The 21,802-nt window shown below is 31.7% G+C and overlaps 1 protein-coding gene across 1 annotated transcript; it reads left to right on the plus strand.

Annotated features, from left to right (window-relative positions):
- The first annotated feature begins 11,389 nt into the window (after positions 1 to 11,389).
- On the plus strand, positions 11,390 to 20,358 carry LOC105178583 (uncharacterized). The gene is made up of 6 exons (XM_011102089.3): positions 11,390 to 11,557; positions 14,904 to 15,023; positions 15,172 to 18,423; positions 18,532 to 18,774; positions 19,005 to 19,163; positions 19,837 to 20,358. Exons 2-6 carry the CDS (start codon positions 14,940 to 14,942, stop codon positions 20,080 to 20,082), a joined length of 3,984 nt encoding a protein of 1,327 aa, XP_011100391.1. The 5' UTR covers positions 11,390 to 11,557; positions 14,904 to 14,939; the 3' UTR covers positions 20,083 to 20,358.
- Positions 20,359 to 21,802: the final 1,444 nt, after the last annotated feature.

A 21,802-nucleotide genomic window follows, 5' to 3' on the forward strand; every position in this document is an offset into this window, starting at 1 on the left:
TAGCTTCACCAAACGTCGAGTTGGGGGTAATACCTAGCTTTATATATTTGACTAATGAAGCTATTTGGTCACGTGAATAGTCTCCATCCTTGTTTCGCCAATAGCGCCATATTAAAAGCTCGCAGCTTTCGAAAGCCAAGCCCTCCTTCCTCCATTGGGTGGCATATATATCTAGGTGGATTTGGCAATGCCTGGAGCTTGGTCAAATGGTCATATTTTCGTCTAAATAAGTTCAAATTCTGTTATTATTTTTTTTTTTTGTTACAAAGCTAATACGACAACTATCTAATGACATCGTGTTTGCCACAACTAACTCTTGGGGCTTTTTCTACGAATGCTTATAAATTGAGACATGATGCAGTTCTTTTGGTAACACAAGCTATCACACTTAAACTCTCATTCTCTCTCAGTTTTTAAATTATTTTCAACTTACTTTCGGCACTCCACACAATTTTCTTCACTTTCACACTATATTCCACCATCATTCTTACATTTATTCAAGTTTCTTCCTTTTACAACGTTATTAATTTAAACATCAAAGTGCTAACCTTTATTTGCAAGGCTAGTCCTCCAATAATCTTAGAATTTTCGTGAAAGTCCTTTGACCATTGTGGTGCTAGTGATATACGATATACATCATTATCTAAAAATAAGCTTAATCAATAATTTAATAAGTTTTGATAATTTTTTTATAAATAATTATTTAATATAATGCATATGAATCAAGTTCTTATATTTCAACATCCACTACAACGAAAAGCTTTCTTTTTTTTTTTTTTCAAAATTTAGCATGTATTAGAATTATTATTCAATATCTCATATTTTAAATTTTTATACTAATAGAATATGGTATTTTTTTTATATTATCTAAAAATAAGCTTAATAAAAAATTTAGTAAGTTTTAATAATTTTTTTGTAAATAATTATTTAATATTATGCATATAAATTTTATTGTAATATTTCAATATTCACTACAAGAAAAATACATCTTTTTTCAAAATGGCAGTCAATTTTCTTTTTATCACATTGCTTCTTTTTAGCTTCTTGTGAATGTCTTTTTTCAAGTGCTCAATCTCTCATTTAAATTTTTGAATAATTTATTTCAAATTATAAAATAGTCTGATAATCTTTTATTGTCCATATTTTGTTTTAGAAAAGAAACAAATAAAATAATTGAGCTCGAGCTCGTGATTTGCAAGCTTGGGCTCGAACTCGAGCCTGAATTTTTAACTGACCTCAGCTTGTTTGCTCCCATATCCGACTGGTTATGTGTATGGAGACTCGATAGTTTTATTAAAAATTAGTATATGAACGACCATTTATCCCATACTAAAAAGTAAACGAACTTTAAAAAGATTATATAAACAAATAGATTTTTGTGAAATAATTTTGCTTATACTACAAAAAGAAAAAGAAGAAAATAGTAATTTCACAAAATCAAGTGATGGTATTTATATTGTTATTAATTATATGTATAAAAAAAATATCTTATCACAATGGGTTTTATAATTTTAGTGATGATTATTTTATAAAGTTGTCGCCAACAATAATTAAATAATATGTTTATTGAAAACAAATTTGGTTTTTATTATATTGTATTGTCGCTAAATTTCACTTAAACTTTCTTTAAAAATATAGAATTATATTTTTAAAAAAAATTAAAATTGCAGTGACATCCCTTTTAAAATTCTCCATTTTAGTGGTAATTGATTTAGATATGTTTCACCATCTAGTTATTCGATTTCTTGATGATATGATATGAGCAATTGAAAAAATCCCAAAACTATTTAATTTAAATTTAAATACAAAGTCCAAACAAATAAAAATGGAAATTCCATAAAAAGAATCACTATTGAAATAATTCCAACATTATTTAATTAATAAATATAAATTACAGACAACAACTAGATCCAATCCCCTGTTTTCTCCATCTCAAAAAAAAATTCTATTAATGTGTGGGATGTTATTTTACTGCATAATAGGTATTAATATTAAAATTTTGGAATAAAATTATCAATTAAAAGTTCAAATAGATTGGGTGATAATTGGATTCCAATTTAAAGTCCATAATGAATTTGGGCTTTATCCTCAAGACGATGAATTTGCATAAGTGTAAATTTGGGCCTTATGTATTATGATGGATTGATTTAAGATAAATATAAATTATTGTTTTATTTTGGAGCAGCTAATTGGGTCAAAACATGTTCAATTACAATTCGATAGTTGATGGATCCATATCAAATTCATGGAGTTCACGCCCAACAGATGTGAGCCCAAACTATTGTAACCCTACGCATGCCTATAAAAAGGGCCCTCCCCACCCAAGTCAATAGAGGGGAGAACATTCCACACAATAAGGGAGGACATACAACATTCCTCCACACTCCATACAACACGCAAGACAAGAACTCACAACAAATCAAAGGACTCAGGGTCCAAAATTCTCTGCCACAACGAATCACTGCAACCGCAAAGGTTCCACGTCTTCCTAAACATTAACTCCTCAAGTCTTGATATCAAATTTCAAGATGACACACAGTTTGCTCCCCAAATCCAGAAGAGACAACACATCTACATCGAAGAACATGCTTCAAGCCCTTGGATCCACATTCGGAGCGAAAAATCAGGGGGATATCTTTAAATCAGAGACTGTATCCACTTTTCTTTTAAATCAATAAAATTCAAATGTCCATATTTTTCTTATCTCGTAATTATTTTTGCAGACACAATTTTGTGTGAACAGTAGGTGTTGTCTTTCTATTGTACTAACAGGCGTTGTTTAGATATAATTTATTTGGTATTATTGATTAAGGTATGATTATTATAATTATCTTTATTCGATATAAATATTTAAATAATAATAATTCATCGCTTAAAAAAAAAGTACTTGGAATATTCTAGAATTAGGCAGGAATGTGGATTTGAATTGACCATTTAGAAGAAGCTTTCAACTTTCAAAATCAATACAACAGCAAGTCAAATCCATGTTGCCGGCTATGTTTAAGTACTCAACAGTTGGCTGAGTCGTTCCAAGTAAACCCTCCACACAAACACACCCTCTATCCCCACTAAGAATAAATCAAATAACATAAAATTAAAATAGTTGGCCAAATAAAGACCCCACGATCATAAAGTCATGAATTTGAGTTCCACTAATTTGTACGTATTAATTTACTTAATTAATAGTTGATCGTGACAGTAGTTATTGGTTATGTATAGTATTGATAATTAATACATATTGATTATCAATAATTAAAATTATGATATAATTGTAATCGATTCACTCAAAATAATAAAATAGAATGATCATGCATCAAGGTGCACAATGGGCTGGATCGGCCCAGGATTGACACGGACCAACCCAAGAAAACCTGACCCAGGACCGAACCACTACTGGTCGGGCCGTTCCTGGGTATCTGATTAAGCGGGCTCCAATTGAGTCCATTTTTAAATCCAGGACCACATTTGGGCCGAATGCGCTTGTTTTATTTTTTTATTTATATGATATTAAAGTCTTCTTATAACAATTACTTAAATTTATAATTATCTTATGAAATAAATAAATAATAAATTAAATCACACAAAATTTATATATAAAAAATAATAATTAAGAATATACAATGAACTTAAATAATAATTCGGCTAACAAGCTTAAAATAATAAATTTAGATGATAATAAATTCAAAAGGAACTTAAAATAAATTTTAACAAAAAAACAACCACAGTATTAATGAATAAAATACTAAAAATTTAAAAGTAGAATAATAAAGATTAAAGTTTTTAAAGTTTCAAAAGCATAAATAAATTATTAGAAATCAACTTAGAAGAATAAAATAAAAATTATATGACACACATTATTTAAAAAAAAAAAAAAAACCCAATAGGCTCGGTCCATGACCATGTGGTCTTGGGTCACTGGAATGGGTTGTCCCAAGTATTGATTCTTGGAACCGGCCCGATCCCAAGAGGGTCGGGGCTGAACCAGTTCAATTTTTTATTAGTTCAATTCGGTCTTGGGTTGGGTTGAGCTGTGCATCTTGAATCATGCATAGTTTAGGGGGATAAATGCACTTCATGAGGGGGCGTTTTAATTATATTTTATTATTTACGAGGATAAATACATTTCATGCATAGTTCAAGAATGCAAAATGTATTTAACTCGAAGATAATTGATGACACATTTACAGTAACAACATAAATATAGTAACAATAAATAATTATTCTCACTACATTATCACTATATCTATGACACTAATTGTTCTTTTAGTATTAATCTTATGCACAATTTTCTGTCACTGATTTTTGCTAATGACAATTCACATTAAGAGTAATAAAACTAAAAACTCATTACTGTGATAAAATAATATTTTTGTCATTAAATATTTGTAATTATTGAATAATATAAAACTGTCACTCAACTTTTTTTATTTCTGATCTTTTGCTTTCTATGTAGTAAATAGGGTTAATTATACCATAAGGGGTCTACGTGTAATTATACGTACACTTTTTGTAGTTTGAAAATATATTTAGATATTCTATACGTTTGTTTATGTCTAACAAATAAATCCATCATTTAGTCAAAATTTATGAAATTTATTTATATAAGCAAAATAATTGCATGAAAATCTATATTTACCCCGACTGGCTTACTGCTGACTTATTGTCGGTCAAATAAATCTTTTTTACCAAACTATTCGTATAAGGGTGAGGAGATATATACCTCCTCACATGTATTAGTGTGTGTGTGAAGACGTATAATGATGTTTGATCAAAACAGATTTCTTTAATCTGCAATAAGTTAATTATAAGTCAATCGGGGGTAAATAAAGATTTTTATTATTTATTTTTGGTAATATCAACAATTTCAGTGAATTCTGACTGACTGAGAGATCTATTTATTAGACGAAAACAAAACGTCAATAGTGTATACATAATTTTCTAAACTATATATGATTTACATGAAACTGCACCAGATTTTAGGATAGGATGGTGTGATTATCCCTAATATTTATGTACGAGAAACATAGGTATTATATAATATGATTTTTTAATAGTCAGATTGACATTATAATGAAAATAATTTCAAGTGCAAAATTATGAAAATTGTTATCAACAAATTAAATTATTAATATAAATAATTTTATTATCCTTAATTTTAGCATTATTGGGGTGAATTGGTTGTAAAAAAACATAGTTGATGTAGTCGAGGTTTTTTGCTAAAGGATTAAATCGGAATTTTACCGCGATGGAATTGCACACCAGGTGAAATGCTATGGCCGCAAAATGTGTAATTTTCAAGAGTGGGATGTCTTGTCAATGAATAGTGACTTGGATTAAAAATTTAGTATTTTGGTATTTATAGTGGTATGGGAAATTATATGGTGTGGTGGGTTGCATTTGCTTAAGGTGTGCCTCATACCTATAAAATTACATTTTTACCCTTAGAAATTAATATTTTTTATTAATACATCAATAGTAAAAATCAAAAGGAAGTAATTGAAGAATGCCAACGAGGTCTAGTTCAGCTAGTGAAGTTGAGGTTGTCATAGGTTCGAACTCCGCTATATGTGTGAGATGTTATTTTCACTGCATAGTAGGTATCGTTTAAATTTTATTTATTTTATTTTGTTGATTAGAATATGATTGTTTTAATTATATTTGTTAGGTTTTTTATATTTGACAGAAATAATTGTAATAGTTTGTGGCTTAAAATAAAAAAAAAAGGATAATTACGTACACTCTCCTCCACTGAGGTTTGGTGTAATTACACGTAGACCCCTTGTGGTTTGAGAAATTACATCTAGCACCCATGAGGTCGGTCTAACAAATAAGTCCCTCCGTTAGTCAAAATTCACTAATTTGCTGATAATAAATTAAAAAAAACTGAATGAAAATTAATATTTACCATCAATTGGCTTATTAATGATTTATTATAAGTCAAATAAATTTTTCTGGAGTAAACTACCCTTATAATGGTGAAATATATCCCCACATACATTAATGCATGAAGATGTATGAGGGTAATTTGATTATAAAAAAATTTATCCAATCGGGGTAAATATACATTTTTTTCCAATTTTTTTGTTAACATCAGCAAATTCGATGAATTTTGTCTGATGGGGGGACTTATTTGTTATATAGAAGCAAATATTAGGGATATTAGATATAATTTCTCAAATCATATATTACACCAAATATTAGGGAAGAGAAGTATAATTATCACTAAAAAAAATAATGATAATTGAAGAATAATTAGGGAGGAGAAAAGGTTGAAGGAGTTTGATGTCTTTATCAGAGGGCCAACTCAGTCTGTCAGCCTTGCAAAAATTACGAGTGTTGGACGGTTTGGACGGTCGTCTCTGCCCGCCACCACCATTACCTTTTCAACTTTCAAACAAAACTATAAACACCCCCTATCAACCCCCCCCCCCCCCTCCCTAACCCACCAACCCCCAACCATTTTGTACATTGACCAAAACAACCTTATTATATTGTCACACATTAAAAGGTATGTAATAGCTTCTACTTTTGTGATTAGAATATTATAAATTTAGTATTTATAAAAGTCGGGAATATTTGAAAATAAAAGTAAAAAGTGGGAAAAAAATTGGAGTTGATAGGAAAGTGTTTATAATTTTTAGTTTAAATAAACTTAATTAAAATAATTTAAAAGTAGAAATTGTATTACAGGTCAAATGAGTCTTTTTATGATCAAACTATCCTCATACGTTTTCAAATGTTAATGCATATGAGAATGTATATTTTCACTGTTATAAGGGCAGTTTAGATCGAAAAAAATTATTTGACCTATAATAAGTCAGTTAATAAGTCAATCAAGAATATATATCAATTTTCATTTAGTTTTTCTGCTAATATTAATAACTTTACTGAATTTGAAGTAAAGGATGGACTAATTTGATAGACAAAAACAAACCTCGAAGGTGCTAAATGTAATTTCCCAAATCACAGGGAGTCTACGTGTAATTACACACAAAATCTCATAGAAGAAAAGTGTAATTATCCCTCCCTTTTTATTGAAAAATGTGATTATAAGGACATTTGATCCTATTGAAATCCATACACTTGAAGAGAGGAGTTTAATTTAATTGAAATCATTTTTGAGATTTTTATTTCATTTAACTTTTGACAACAAATTAATTAAGGAAATTCAACAAAATAAATATGAAAATGAAATAATATTGTGATTCTCTCATTATATTTAATCTTGAAGTTTGATATTTTTAGTTAAAAAACGTTTAGCTGGCGTGGCTCTTGTTATAACTACGACGGTTAAAATAGTTATCATGTTTATAAGAATACATTGGCCGCAGAGGGCATTTGAGCGAGTTTATGAACTCTTTAAAATATTTCATAAAATGTTCAAAAATTTAATTATTACATATTGTAAAATATTCAATAATTCTTTTTGAAAAACGAACCATAAGATCCAGAAATAAATTATTTGAAACTTTTTTATATAAGCTCTGTCTTAACAAGCTCATTTAATTCCAATCACCATAAATTGTAACACATACTGTCGTTACAAATATTTTATAAGTTTCACAATTTTATTTAAATTCGAGCATGAATTTTTTTTTAAAAATAAAATTAATATTTTATAAAATCTAGAAATACACCTCTCATAGGATATATAAAGTTTTAAATTTTTTTAAATAAATTTAATAATTTACATCCTCATCCCGAATACATGTTTTAAGCCATTATATTTACACATACTCCCCTTTATAGCAAGAACAAAATTGGAACAATTACCATAAATCTTGAGACAAATAAAATAATTTCAACCCTATTGTTTTTCCTTTGTGAAAAAAATCATTTGAGTATTTTATTGACATTTATGTAATTTACACACCACTACAATTAATGTCAATAATTACATATAGACAAATGTAAATATTGACAGTCCCCGTTTCCTACATAAGTCAAATTGCTGTCTCATTTTTCTTTTTGTTTTTTTTTTATCAATTTTTGACGTTTTTTACTACACAGTTGGTGGACGAATATAATGAAGTGGAGGGGGGTGGGTGGGTTAAGACTAAAGCATTTAAGCCTAAATATGTGCATGATGCACTCTGCAAGCCGACGGGTGTTTCATTGTGTAAAGTATTGTTTGCTTTAAATTGAGATATTTCGTTAGAGAAAAGAAGTGTTGGGGTTTGTAAGACAACTCAATCTCATTGTCTGCAGTTGATGTGGGACGTTCGTCTACATCTTCATGGGTATATAGTCTTGTTCCCACTGATGACGTCTAATGATGCCCTTATGACTCGACGATTGGGGCCGTTCCGCGACATATTGTCTGCAACGGATATGGGTTACATGTCTATATCTTCAGACCTTCAGACAAGAGGTTTGGAATGGGTATATGCCCTGTTCCCATAAACAATACCTAATGATCTGACTTGCGGCACGATTGATACTCATTGTGCCGAGTATTATCTGTTTTGGCTTCGCACAAGTCTTATAGTTCCATTCTGAAAATATGCCTGGTTAGAAAGATGAGACGTTAGGCCATATAAGCCATTGAAACTACTCGTCTGTAATCAATACGGGACGCGTGAATTAAACTTATACACTTCATTTTAGTTCTATTTTTAAGGTGTTCTTCTTCTTATTTGAATATAGAGAAAGAGAACAAGCATGTGTATTTTCAAAAGTTTTTAGGGCCCGTTTGAGCCTGTGATTGAACAGATCAAAGCATCGTTTCGAGTACAAAAACATTTTATACCATTTGGCTCCTTTTCCTAAAATCACATTTGGATTAAATTCTATCCAATATTTCGATATAAGTTACAACTTTTAGTTTTTAATCCTGATAATTATTTTTCATCGAATTATTTATTACTACCAAAACCAATTATGATATTTTTTTTGGTAAACTACATAATCACTTTCACAAAATCAATTATTTTTAAATAATTCTCTCATAATCAATTATGCAACCGTGGCGAAATTGGCGTTGATATATTGGATTTTGTATTTGTATTATTGTATGATAAATAAGGATAAGTTTAAATAAATTAAGATGCGTATTCGATGAGGACATAAACAAACTTTTGAATCATGTTTTCAGTTATATATCTTTTTAGACAGGAAAAAATGGAAACAAATAAAGCCACAAACTTTCAAGAATATTTGATTCAACTTTTCTTGTGTTTTATTTTATTTTATTTTATTTATAATTACTCCATTAACTTGACCAATGACGGTGTGCCAACGTCTATTTTGTAAAAACCTTGTAAAGAAAATATAATTTTGGTCCATTGACGGAAGGTGGCAGTTTCAATCCTAGCTAATTCAAAATTTGCAATTTTGGTATCATGTGCATGCCATGTGACGAATTCCTGCCAAAAGATATTAGCACAAGTAATAAGTAAGCGGGTAGTGGAACGAACTATAAATGCGGGAAACAAATAATTTTAGGGGGCATTATTTGTTTTCCTAGTCCTCGATTCGTTGCTTCTCCTGGTTGCCTCCTACTTGCTTATGGCAGGCCCTTATTTGGGGGTGGTATCCGCGCAAGAGGGCTTCTTCTTTCGTCACTTCCGCTGCTAAAAAGTGTAGCATGCCTGAATCTAATTGAGTTTACAGGCCGCGAGAGCGGTCCCAAATCGAGGCAAACTCTGAATACTAGATATTACCTCAAAATAACAGGGGTCAAGGTCGTCCTGTGAGACAATGGAGGATAAGCTTTAGGATTTTTTTGGACCAAAATTGCTATTTTTCACGAATTACTGCTTTTTATCGCAAATCTCGAATTGGCCTGGACTGAAGTTGCCACCATCCATATGAGAGTGACCAATTTTGATCCAAGAAATTCTAATTTGCCAGGAAAATCTAAAAGTATCCAATTTATGTATCTCACGTGTAGGTCATTTGACAAATTATGGCTGAATTAGAGTTTTTTGGATCAAAATTATCACTTTCTTTATAAACTATAGACATTATTTATTTTAAATTTTGAATTAACTTCGATTGAAATTGCCACTGCCCTATAATAGGACCAAGATTGCATTTTTCCAAAAACTTTACACATGAAAATTAAAAGAAACTTAAAATTTTAGCCCTAAAAGTTTGAAATTTTGCATTTTGTAAGAGTAGAAATATCTTGTGTGCCTCTAAACCAAAAATTAGGGTATTAAACTTATAGAGTCTCATACTCATACATTAGTCAGTTTCGAACCCATAATCATAGAGCCTCGCCAATTAAATTAGACCTTAATAGGGAATCCGCATTACATTTTTAAGGAATAATTCACATCGTTTGATGTTTTTATAACCATTAGATTAAAAGATTCCCGTAAACTCGACTAGTCTCGTTCATCCTAAACAGCATATGCAAAAATACCCTTTCATCTGATAAAATATTTTTTTCCCCACCCCAAAAATTTGTAAAATTGTCATTACCAAAATCTAATTTAATTTCTCAAATTAAATTTTTTGCCCAAATTATCATCTGATTTAAGCTAATGATGTACTACCACTAACTTCGACTATTTTTTGTAAAATAATAATAATAATAATAATAATAATAATAATAATAATAATAATAATAATAATAATACAAAATTTGTTATTTTTTAATCCTTATTTAACACTTTTTACCATAAAAATAGAGGTACTATAACATCAAGAAACTAGTACATATAATTTTGATGTGGGTTTTTTTATCACTCTTTTAAAAATTAAAATATATAATTAAATTAAGTTATAATTTAAAAATAAAAATATGTATCATACATATCTTGATATGACATTACTTTTTTTTTTTTTAAATTATAATGAGCTCCCTCTAGGTTTACCTTATTTATAAATATTCTCTTATTGTTTGAAAATTATAAATATCCTTTTAATTTAACAAATACCCTCTATAATGAGTTGTCACAAGAGAGTATTTGTTATAATATTCGTAATTTTAAGAGGTTATTTATAACTTTTTAAATAACGAGTAGGTATATATAATTATGATAAACCTCAAGAGGGCTCGTTGTAATTTATCCTATTGTTTTTTTAAGTGGTAATACCCAAATATTTGGAGTAAATCAAACCCGGGTAATACCAAAGTGGTATTAAAATTTCTCATGAGATTTGTTATAATTATAAATACCTCTCGTTTTCTGATACATTGTAGGGGTATTAGTAGACGTTGACTAATTTTAGGAGTCAGTTCATTTTTTCAATGAAGAAATTTATAATTAAAATAAATTTCCGTAGAGCTCGTTGTAATTTACGTTTTAAAAAAATTCTGGCCAAACAATGTGGTGGGGAGGGGCAAAAGTGTCAAGGGGGGGTGGGGGGTGGGAGAAACAGCGGTACACTACTTGTATTTGAACTCATAATCTAATGAGAAAGGGCCCGCCAGTGTGCTCCGCCGCGTACAAAACATCACGCCCCTCTCTCTCCCTTCTCCCATCTCTATTAATTCCAAATTTCCAATACCAACAACATCTCTCCACTCCACCAAAACCCTCTCTCTCTCTCTGAAAAAAATTCAATAAAGCCAGCGCAGGAAAGATCAGCACATTAGTTCTCTCAGGCAAGCTCTTCTTTTAGTTTGATTGATCTGTGTATGATTGTATGCATCTACCTCTCTGTTTGTGTATTTTTAATTTTCGTATTTTTACTGTGTTGTTGCTGCTGCTGTTGATGGTTTTGGTTCTGATTTGTGATCTGTTTATGGAGTGGTGTTGTAATCTGAATTTGATTGTCAGATGGATCGATCAGCTACTGATTATAAAAAACCATCTAGATTTCGATCAGGATTCTTATTTCTTGCTTGATTACGCACGACGCTATGCATATCACTCTTCCCAGTTTTTTGAATCACTGAATATTTCGCGATGATCACAGTTTTTTTTTCGGTTTTTCGATTTTGATTAGTGGTGATTTGTTTTTCCCTCATAAGTTTAATTTTATTTTTGGGCGTGTAACGTGGGATTTAGAGGTTAAACAACAGCGAATGCTGTAGCTTAATTGGCAAAGATGCTGCTTTACTTGAACGCCAATTGCTCTTGTCCTTTACTACGTTTTTACTGTTTGGTCAATGGCATCAACATTCCACAACTATTGACAGAACTTCATTTTAATTTTGTGCTTGCTGTGATTTTGAATAATCAATTACATTTTCCTTTTTATCAAACGAATCAAGCTCCAACTTGAGTTAACTCGAGTTTGATCATGAATAAAGTGGCTTTCGGGTTTCATCACCAAAAATCCATCAATATTTGCTCCTTCAGATTCATTTATGCCCCTTATTTTATTCAATTTGATTCTCTTTTAGCTGTTCGTGCATCCCCAAAACAGCGCACGCTGTTTTCTCGGTTGCCAAGTCAAGTTTTCTTGTCGTTTAGTTTGATATGTCAGTAAAAACAGCTAGAAAGAAAAAGAAATACAGAATCTATCCACACACACATACATACATAAGCCGGTTGAATAGAAATTTACCTATGTGATGTTGAAAATAAGTATATTACCCTTATAGAAAAATATAAAAATTTATCCCTTATACTTTTTAAAATGAATCATTTTAAAAATCATAAAGGGATTAATTTTTATATTTTAAAAAATATAGAGAGGTAAAGCGCTACTTGTTTTTTCATAAGGGGATAATTTGCTCATTTGCGATATCATTGGGTTGCTTGCATTTTTCTCTATATAAGTGTATAATTTTAAATTTTATTAATTATATAAAAAGAAAACATAAAATAAATAATTAGGCAGATTGATATTTTTTAATTTTAAATGTCCATTATTAGAAAGAAATGACCATTTTGTTTAAAAATAAGTACGTTTGGGGCTTACTTTATATTTTTTTGACTCAAAAATAGTTATTTTAACATCTCACATCTTACAAATAGTGTATATATATACACATAAATGTTTTTTTTAATAATTACTTTTTTAAGGTAAAGAAAAGAGTGAAGAGCATTGCTTACCTTTGCGGGCTCCATTAGCTTTATTTTCGAAAACAATTTCTATAGTAACTACTTTTATTTTTTTATTTAGTTACTTCTTTTGAGAGAAGTTACTACTTTTATTCCTTAATTGAAACTGGAATCTTTTTGTAAGGTGGGTACTTTTTTTATTTATATTTTTTATTAATAAAAAGATAAATTATAATAACTTATCTCGATGCATTGAATAATATTTTAATTCAAATAATATACTAATATGTTTTAAAATAATAAATAAATTATAGTAATTCAGATAAAATGAGACAAATACTCGTCTAGTAAGATTCCAATTCATTATTTTCGAAATTGTTCATGTGACTTCAATTTTATCTTAATTACTAGATAAGACATCATTAGTTGTAAGGTGGGTACTTAAGCGTGAGCTGTTGCATCATTTTCTGATTTGGCAACGTCTACATCCAGTGGGCCATGCTCCATTACTTCCTTTTTTCATAGGAATATTATATTGACAAAAGAATATGACAAAATTCTGAAAATCTGATTTTATATTCATATTGTATTTGGACTCTGAACATAATTATTCATATATATATATATATATATATACTATATAAAAAATAACTCTATTTTCACTCGCAAACAACAATTATTTATATAGCGATACCAATTTTTTAGATCAACAAAAATATTTATGTATTTTCAACCATTCCTACTCAAATTCTTCTTTTAATTTATATATCTATACTCTATTTTATATTAATATGAAAATTTTACCCACAAACTGTAATTTGTAAAACAATACTACAATTTTTTTTGTGTTGATAATGTCAGTAAATAAGTTTATTTTTTAATTAATTATTTTTTTAAAAAAATATGATGTGTTGATTTATATATTTTATTCTTATTTATAATATATTTTAAATTATAAATAATTATTTATTATATAAATGCAAAAATAACATGGCATAACGACTATATATATATTTATATTCATTTAGTATTTCACTCTACAGATCTCACTTGTGCGATCTCTCGTCAATTTGAACACTCTTTGACTAAGTAGTTGCATTATTCAACATCTTATTTTCAGTCAGCCCGAACCAATTATGAGATTTTATACCAGAGTTGATTGGTATTGCTTGTGGCATTCTCCACTCCACCATTCCCTAAGTCCCATCTCGAATATTCTCTTTTTAATGGAGACGATATTTTAAACAAAATAATGTTTTTGGGATTTATATCCTTCCTTGCTGTATAAAAAGCGATTCCCGGTTATTATTTTTACGTCGTTATTTTAAGTGAAAAGTTTTTCTAAAAAGAAAGATATTTATTCAGAGAATAGGATTTATTTTGGATAGTTAAAAAAATAATAAAAGATCAAATCTGGGGAAAATAAACTCATTCTTGTCGATAAGGCTTTGAAATAATGGAGAAGAAAAAAGACAAAATTACTCGATTATCTACCCTTACTAAGTTAAAATTACCTTTAGCTAGGAATGATTTTGAATTGCATCAAAAAGTTGATCTAAACAATTTTTTGTATAGTGATGGTGACAAGAATTAAAAGTATGCATATGGGTCAACATTAGTTTCAGGCCCCCAATGTCAAAGCCCAGTGAATATATAGGGCTTAATTCTTGGGCCGCTACATTGTAACATTACTTTATGTTGCATTTGAAGGAAATCCTTAATAACAAATTCTTCATATATGTTTGTATAATTTTAAATTTAAAAGTTTTAAATCATTTTATTTGAATTTTAAATTATATTTAGTGAATATGGATGTATTTCAAATTATTCAAATAGAGCCGTTTGAATTTTTTTTTCAAATTTTTCTTTCAAATCTAAATTTACTAATCCGAATACACCCTCTGTTAAAAGTTCTTTTGTGGAGTAATGAGGCCCAATAATTATTACATTATTCTACAAATTTATCGATCGACTTATTTCTTGTGCTGATACTCTCAGGATTACATATTAGAGTAAGTTGCAATTCATTCAGTCATGGCAGAAGAGACACTTATAAGTGAGGAAGTACCAGTGACAAAGCTGGCTGAGGAAGTTGAGAGCAATGGGGTTCCTGTTAAGGTGAGAGCTCTTTTGCTTTCCTGCAGTGATCATAATAAATATTTGGCTAAGATTTAGTTATAATTGAAAGATTACCCTTTCTAGGATGAGATGTTCTTGTGATTTTTGCTGAATTTTATTCTTATTCTTTTGAAAATTTTCGCTTCAGATAATAGAAGAGAACACTGTTGACAAAACGGAGGAAGGGAAGAAAGAAGAGGAAGAAACGGCCCTTGAAGGTGAATTCATAAAGGTAGAGAAAGAGTCAGTTGATGCGAAGGATCGTTCTCACACTGCTGAGGTAAATTCAGTAGCAGAAGAAAAACCATCCGTCGCTGAGCATACAGCTAGCAATCCAGAAGTAACCCGGGAGTTGCTGGAATCACAGGAAAAAGTTAAAGAGCTTGAAAATGAACTGCAGAGGATTTCTGGTGTGTTAAAGGAAGCTGAATCAGAGAACACGCAGCTGCAAGATGAACTCTTGCTCACGAAAGAGAAGCATCTTGAAAGTATGAAGAAACAAGATGAGCTTGAACTTAGCAACAAAAAGCTGCTCGAACAGATTTCAGAAGCAGAGGAGAGATATAACGAACAAATCAAAACTTTGCAAGAGGCACTGCAAGCTCAAGAAGAGAAGCACAAGGATTTGGTAAATGTGAAGGAAGCATTTGACAGTCTTGGCCTTGAGCTAGAGACATCAAGAAAGAGGATGGAAGAGCTTGAACTCGAGTTGCAAAATTCTATTGGAGAAGCGCAAAAGTTTGAGGAATTGCATAATCAGAGTGGTTTGCATGCTGAGTCGGAGATGAAGAGAGCCGTGGAATTTGAGAGGTTGCTTGAGGAGGCAAAATCTACTGCCAAAGAAACGGAAGATCAGATGGCTTCTTTACAAGACGAGCTGAAAAGCTTGTACGAAAAGATTGCTGAAAATCAGAAAGTAGAAGAGGCACTGACAAGCACAACTACTGAGCTTGCTACTGCTCGGGGAGAATTGGAGCTTTCAAAATCACAGGTGCAAGAAATAGAGCTGACGCTAGCTTCAAAAGAAGCTCTTATCAGTGAACTGTCTCAAGACTTGGAACTCTCAAGGGCTGCACAATCTCAGGCTAAAGACGATATTGCATCACTTGAGAATTTGCTGAAAGCAACCCAAGAAAGCCTTCATGAGAAAGCATCCCAGCTTGAAGATTTAACATTGAAGCTTAGGGAGGAGGTCAATGCAAAGGAAGAGGTCAAAGAAATCTTGATGAACCAGGAAACAAAGATGAAAATCGTGCAGGAAGATCTAGAAAAATTAACTAAAGAAAAACAATTGCTGGAAGATGCTGTCTCTGATCTAACCAATAACTCTGTCCAAATGAAGGAGTTGTGTAATGACCTTGAGGCTAAGTTGCAGCAATCGGATGAGAATTTCTGCAAAGCTGATTCTCTTTTATCTGAAGCAGTGGCGAACAGCAAAGAACTGGAACAGAAACTGAAAGCCCTTGAAGAGCTTCACACTGAATCAGGACATGCTGTCAGCACGGCCAACCAGAAAAACGTAGAGCTTGAGGGCATGCTACAAGCCCTGAATGCGGCAGCAGAAGAAGAAAAATTGCAGCTGAGAGAATCTGAAACCCGCTGTATTGTGGCTGAACAGCGGACTCTTGAGCTAGAGCAACTACTGAATTTGGAAGAACTAAAAAGCCATGATTATCAGAGGGAACTGCAAGAGTTGTCTGAAAAATTGTCTGAGCTGAATGCTGAACTCAAGAAGGAGGTGGAAGAGAAGCAACAGTTAGACAATCAGTTACAAGAAATCCAGGCTAAAGTAGCTGAAAAGGACTCTGAGCTGGGAAAGTTGACAGCTCATAATTCTGAGCTTGAGATAGAATTAAAGAATGCGATAGACAGATGTACTGATCATGAGGGTCGAGCCAATACGATTCATCAGCGCAGCCTTGAACTTGAGAGTTTAATTCAGACATCAGATTTGAAAGCAGTGGATGCTGGCAAAAAGGTGAGTGAATTAGAGCTACTTCTTGAAACAGAAAGGTATAGGATTAAGGAGCTTGAAGATCAAATAAGCATGCTAGAAAAGAAATGTGAGCATGTGGAAGCAGAATCCTTGAAAAACAGCAAAAAGGTTTCTGAACTTGAAACTGAGCTTGAGGTGGTCCAGTTAAAAGCATCGAGCCTGGAGGTTGCGCTGCAAGCCTCGACGGAAAAGGAAAAAGAGTTGTCTGATAGCTTGAATTTAGCAACAGAAGAGAACAGAAACTTAAAAGATTTGTCAAAAACCTCAAATGAAAAGCTATCTGAGGCAGAAAATCTACTCAACATCTTGCGGGACGAACTGAATATTTCACAACAGAGGTTAGAGAGCATTGAAAATGACCTTAAGGATACTGGGATGAGGGAAAGTGAAGTTATGGATAAGCTTAAGTTAGCTGAGGAACAGCTCGAGCAGCAAAGTCAAGTCTTGGAGAAAGTGACTGCAAGAAGTGCAGAACTTGAATCATCATACGACACTCTAACAAGAGACTCGGACCTGAAACTTCAGGAGGCGATTGCGAATTTCACCAACAGAGATTCTGATGCAAAAGTTTTGCATGAGAAAGTAGAAGCTCTAGAACTTCAAGTCAAAGCTTATCAAGTGCAGCTAGCAGAAGCAACTGAAAGATATGAAACTGCAAACAAAGAGCTTGATCAGATTTTGGAGAAGCTGGCTTCTTCCGAGAGCATCAATGATGACCTTAAAAGTAAGATCTTGGAAGTAGAAGGTAAAGCTGACGCGTACCTCTCTGAGAATGAGCTTCTATCGGAACATAATGCACGGCTCAATGACAAGGTTAAAGATCTTGAAGAAAAGCTTACTACTACAGGTTCCGAGATGGAAACTTCTGCAAAGCAGCTTGCTTCTCACATGAACACCATCACTGAATTAACAGAGCGCCACTCTAGAGTCTCGGAGCTTCATTTGGCAGCTGAAGCCCGTGTTTCAGAAGCAGAAGCAAAGCTGGAAGAAGCTTTACAGAAATATAATCTAAGGGATTTAGAGGCGAGGGACTTAAATGATAAGCTAAAAGCTATTGACGCACAGGTGAAAACTTATGAAGAGCAGGCTCAGGAATCATCAGCAATTTTGAAAACTCGAGAATTAGAATTGGAACAAATCCTGTTAAAATCAAGGGATTTGATGGATGAATTGGAGAGAAACTCTGGTCAGTCTAAAAAGGAAATTGACACATTAGTTGGAGAAAACTCGCAGCTTACTCAAGATCTGGCTTCATGTAAATCTCAGCTAAACGAATTACAGACGAAATTGTCCAGCATTTCATCAGAGAAAGACGACACAGTTGAAGCACTAAATACTGCCAGAAAAGAAATTGAAGAGCTGAAACAGCAGCTCGTTTCAGAAGGCCAGAAGCTGCAATCTCAGGTTAGTACTCTACAACAATGATTTACTTTGTGAACATATGATCTCTGTTTTTTAAGTCGTCTGTCTTTCTGAGACTCAGATAGTTATATGGCCGTCTTGATCTTTCAGATATCTTCTGTTATGGAAGAAAACAATTTGCTTAACGAGACATTTCAGAGTTCCAAGAAGGATCTCCAAACAATAATAGAAAATCTTGAAGAGCAGTTGAAAGAACAAAAATCAAATGAAGATGCTCTGAAAGCTAAATTGGAAATCCTCCACGCTGAAGTTGGCCAGAAAGATGAGTTGCAAAATCATCTGAAGGAGCTCGAGAAACAGTTAGCAACTGCAGAAGCTCAACTTAAGGAAGAGGTAATGCATACTATTTTTCAGTGTTGAACAATCAGACATAAAGAACTTTTTGCCGTATCTCTCAGTATATTAACTTGCATGTAAAAGAATTAGCTGGATTGGTTTTTCAGCTTGCTGAAAAGAAAATTGTTTTCCTTTCATTATGTTGGGGTGATATAAAATTTCCTCTGGAGATTCTAAGCACGAGTACTAACTGTTGAGTTCTTGTGTTTTTTGCTGCTTGAGAACAGAAAGAGTTGAGTATCCAAAAGGATCTGGAACGAGAAGCTGCTTTGAAGCATTCGTTCGAAGAACTTGATGCTAAGAAAAAAGAAGTCCTTGTTTTAGAAAACCAAGTGAAAGATCTTGAACAGAGATTGCAGTTGGCTGATGCTAAATCGAAAGAAAAGGTTAGCATTCTTCATGCTGACATGCACATGCATATGCTATCTTCAACTCTTAATTATCTCCAAATATATGAAGCATAAAAAATAAATTAGAAATTATGTATAATGCTCTGGCAGGTTATCAGTTTCTTCACTTAAAAAATATTGTATTTCAACAACCATATTATTCTTTCACTAGCCACGACTCTTCGTAGTCACTGCAACAGTCAGTTAACAGTTAGAATTGTCTTTCTCGTATACAATTTCAAGTCATAAATGGTTCTTGTTTTCTCAAATTTCAAGAATATAGATATATTCCTATTTCCTAATATAAACTTTATCGTATCCCAGCATTTAATGTTACATACAGCACAAAGATAAACACAGTGTATTTGAGTCAACAACATCACGTACACAGTTACACATTACATAATAATCAATGTCTCATTAGAAGTTCCTTCAGGACTGCCATTTTTTTCTCATCCAAATTCTGTCTCAAAATCTTCATCTCTTAGACCTTCATTACGAGTCAAAAGGTCTTTTCTTGTTATTCCGGAAAAAACATGTGTAAATATTTCCCCCTCAATATTGATTCCGTTTCACAAACGTAAAACAAAGTACAATACCATATAAACGCTTTTTTCTCTGTAATCAAAGACAAACATTTTAAATCTCTGATATCTGGACTACCGTGCAGGATACTGAAGGCGCTGCCCCCGAACACAAGGATGAAACGATAAAGTCACGGGAAATTGAGTCTTTCTCATCTACTCCTTCCAAAAGAAAGAGTAAGAAAAAGTCGGAATCAGCTTCCGCTCCAGCATTGGCCTCAGATACACAGAGGCATACTACTGAGGCATCTCCAGCCATGAACCTTAAGTTCATTCTAGGAGTGGCAATCGTTTCAGTTATTGTCGGCATTATTCTTGGCAAAAGGTACTAGATTGATTGTTGAGGTTTGGATCTGTGCTTCCAGATTGAGTTCACTTTTTCTTTTTTTTGATTCATTTCCGCCCGTTAATTAGTTTGTTATTTGTAGAAAGCGCAACGCAAGTTCTATTTGTATCATGTTTTTGTTTGGGTTTTTGATCTTGGTCAGGAAGTTGGTTTTATTTTTGAATCCTGACCTGTAGTTATAGGAGGGAAGAAAAAACAAGAAAAACGTTATTATTCTTGGCTGTAACCAAGTTTGTATTTAGCTATTTATTGTTTTAAGATTTGTTTTGCTCCAAAACTCGCATTAATTTGGATCATTTTGGAGGGAAGTTTAAAATCATACACATGCTTATTTACTAAAATGCCCCTTCGTTATAATCATACACGTAATCTTTGTAATACATTGATTCAATTAATACATCAACATGACTAAGATCTGCAGTAGACAAATTACATCGATTCAACAAATAAACAAAAAACAAATAAATTAAAATAACTTATATAAAGTGAAATAAGTACTTTTCAAAATTATTGTAAAGAGTGTCTAAGTTGGGTCATTTACTCCTTATCCCATGTCCGACAAAATATCATGTGGTGTTTTGAAGCAACACGAGAGACAAATAGTGACCGTTTTTAGTAGATTGGATATACATACAACATGTACATATACAAACAGCTCGAGTTTGAGTCACAAACATGTGGATGGGGTTGCCCTACTTGGTTGAAATTCATATTTCATCTTTTAAGATGTAAAGTTATGATTTTTTTACCATGTCAAAGGACAGTTATACACCAAACATAGGACATAAAACACAACAATATTTGAGTTATTCATGCCCTAATTAAACTTTTTTTTTTGCATGCATGTGCAAGGGAGGGTGACACTTTTGAGTTGCGAATTGGATAATAACCCTGCGATGAACAAAATATTGGTCCATGAAATTAAGAGATTAAACTGCGAAAAATGATGAAGGTATTGGATCACAATTACATAGAAGCAAAATAACAGTTTAGTCGTTGCCAATTAATCCATACTAATATATATATATATATATATATATATAAAGTTATTTCTTACTCACAAATGATGATTTGTTATACCACAACACTAAATTTTTAAAATACCAATCGTAGCCTTAAGTATCTGTATACATATAGTTATTTATTTATTTCAAATGGACAACATTCTTTGAAACACCAATATATTGTCATACTTATCCTTCCTCCACTTCTATTCATGTTAATCACTTGATCTACTTTTAACTATATATTAATTTTTATTTTAAAATTTTTCGTATTATATGTGCACGAGTATTGTGTGTATAAGTATATACGTATATATAGAGCAATAGACATATGGATATGATTGTAATGATGCTTTATAGGTAAATTACATCACCTCTCAGCGAAGTTAAGTTTAATTATATAAACACTTCATATATTTTGTAAAATTATAAGTACATCCCAAAACAAATATTCATATAAATTTTTGTTCTTAAGGAGGTGTCAACCTAAATTATTATTATAACCTAAAAGGATGTACGTGTAAGTTTATAAAAAGCAGACGAGCCTAGTGTAATTAGGTTTATGATTTGTTGAATTGAATATTTTTAAATAAATTATCAATTAAGATCCCAAATAAATTGGCTAATGATTAGGTTTCAAATTAAGGCCAAATAAAATTTGGGCATAATATATTTTCGAGACGCATAAATTTGCAATAAGCA

The sequence above is a fragment of the Sesamum indicum genome, linkage group LG12, assembly GCF_026168435.1.
Source record: "Sesamum indicum cultivar Baizhima isolate 11 linkage group LG12, ASM2616843v1, whole genome shotgun sequence".
NCBI classification, from domain to species: Eukaryota; Viridiplantae; Streptophyta; class Magnoliopsida; order Lamiales; family Pedaliaceae; genus Sesamum; species Sesamum indicum.

Coding starts and splice junctions, on each gene's coding strand:
- LOC105178583 (XM_011102089.3), top strand. CDS start 14,940: ATGGCAGAAGAGACACTTATAAGTGAGGAAGTACCAGTGACAAAGCTG. Junction 18,775..19,004: donor AAGCTCAACTTAAGGAAGAG/GTAATGCATACT, acceptor GCTTGAGAACAG/AAAGAGTTGAGTATCCAAAA. Junction 19,164..19,836: donor ATGCTAAATCGAAAGAAAAG/GTTAGCATTCTT, acceptor ACTACCGTGCAG/GATACTGAAGGCGCTGCCCC.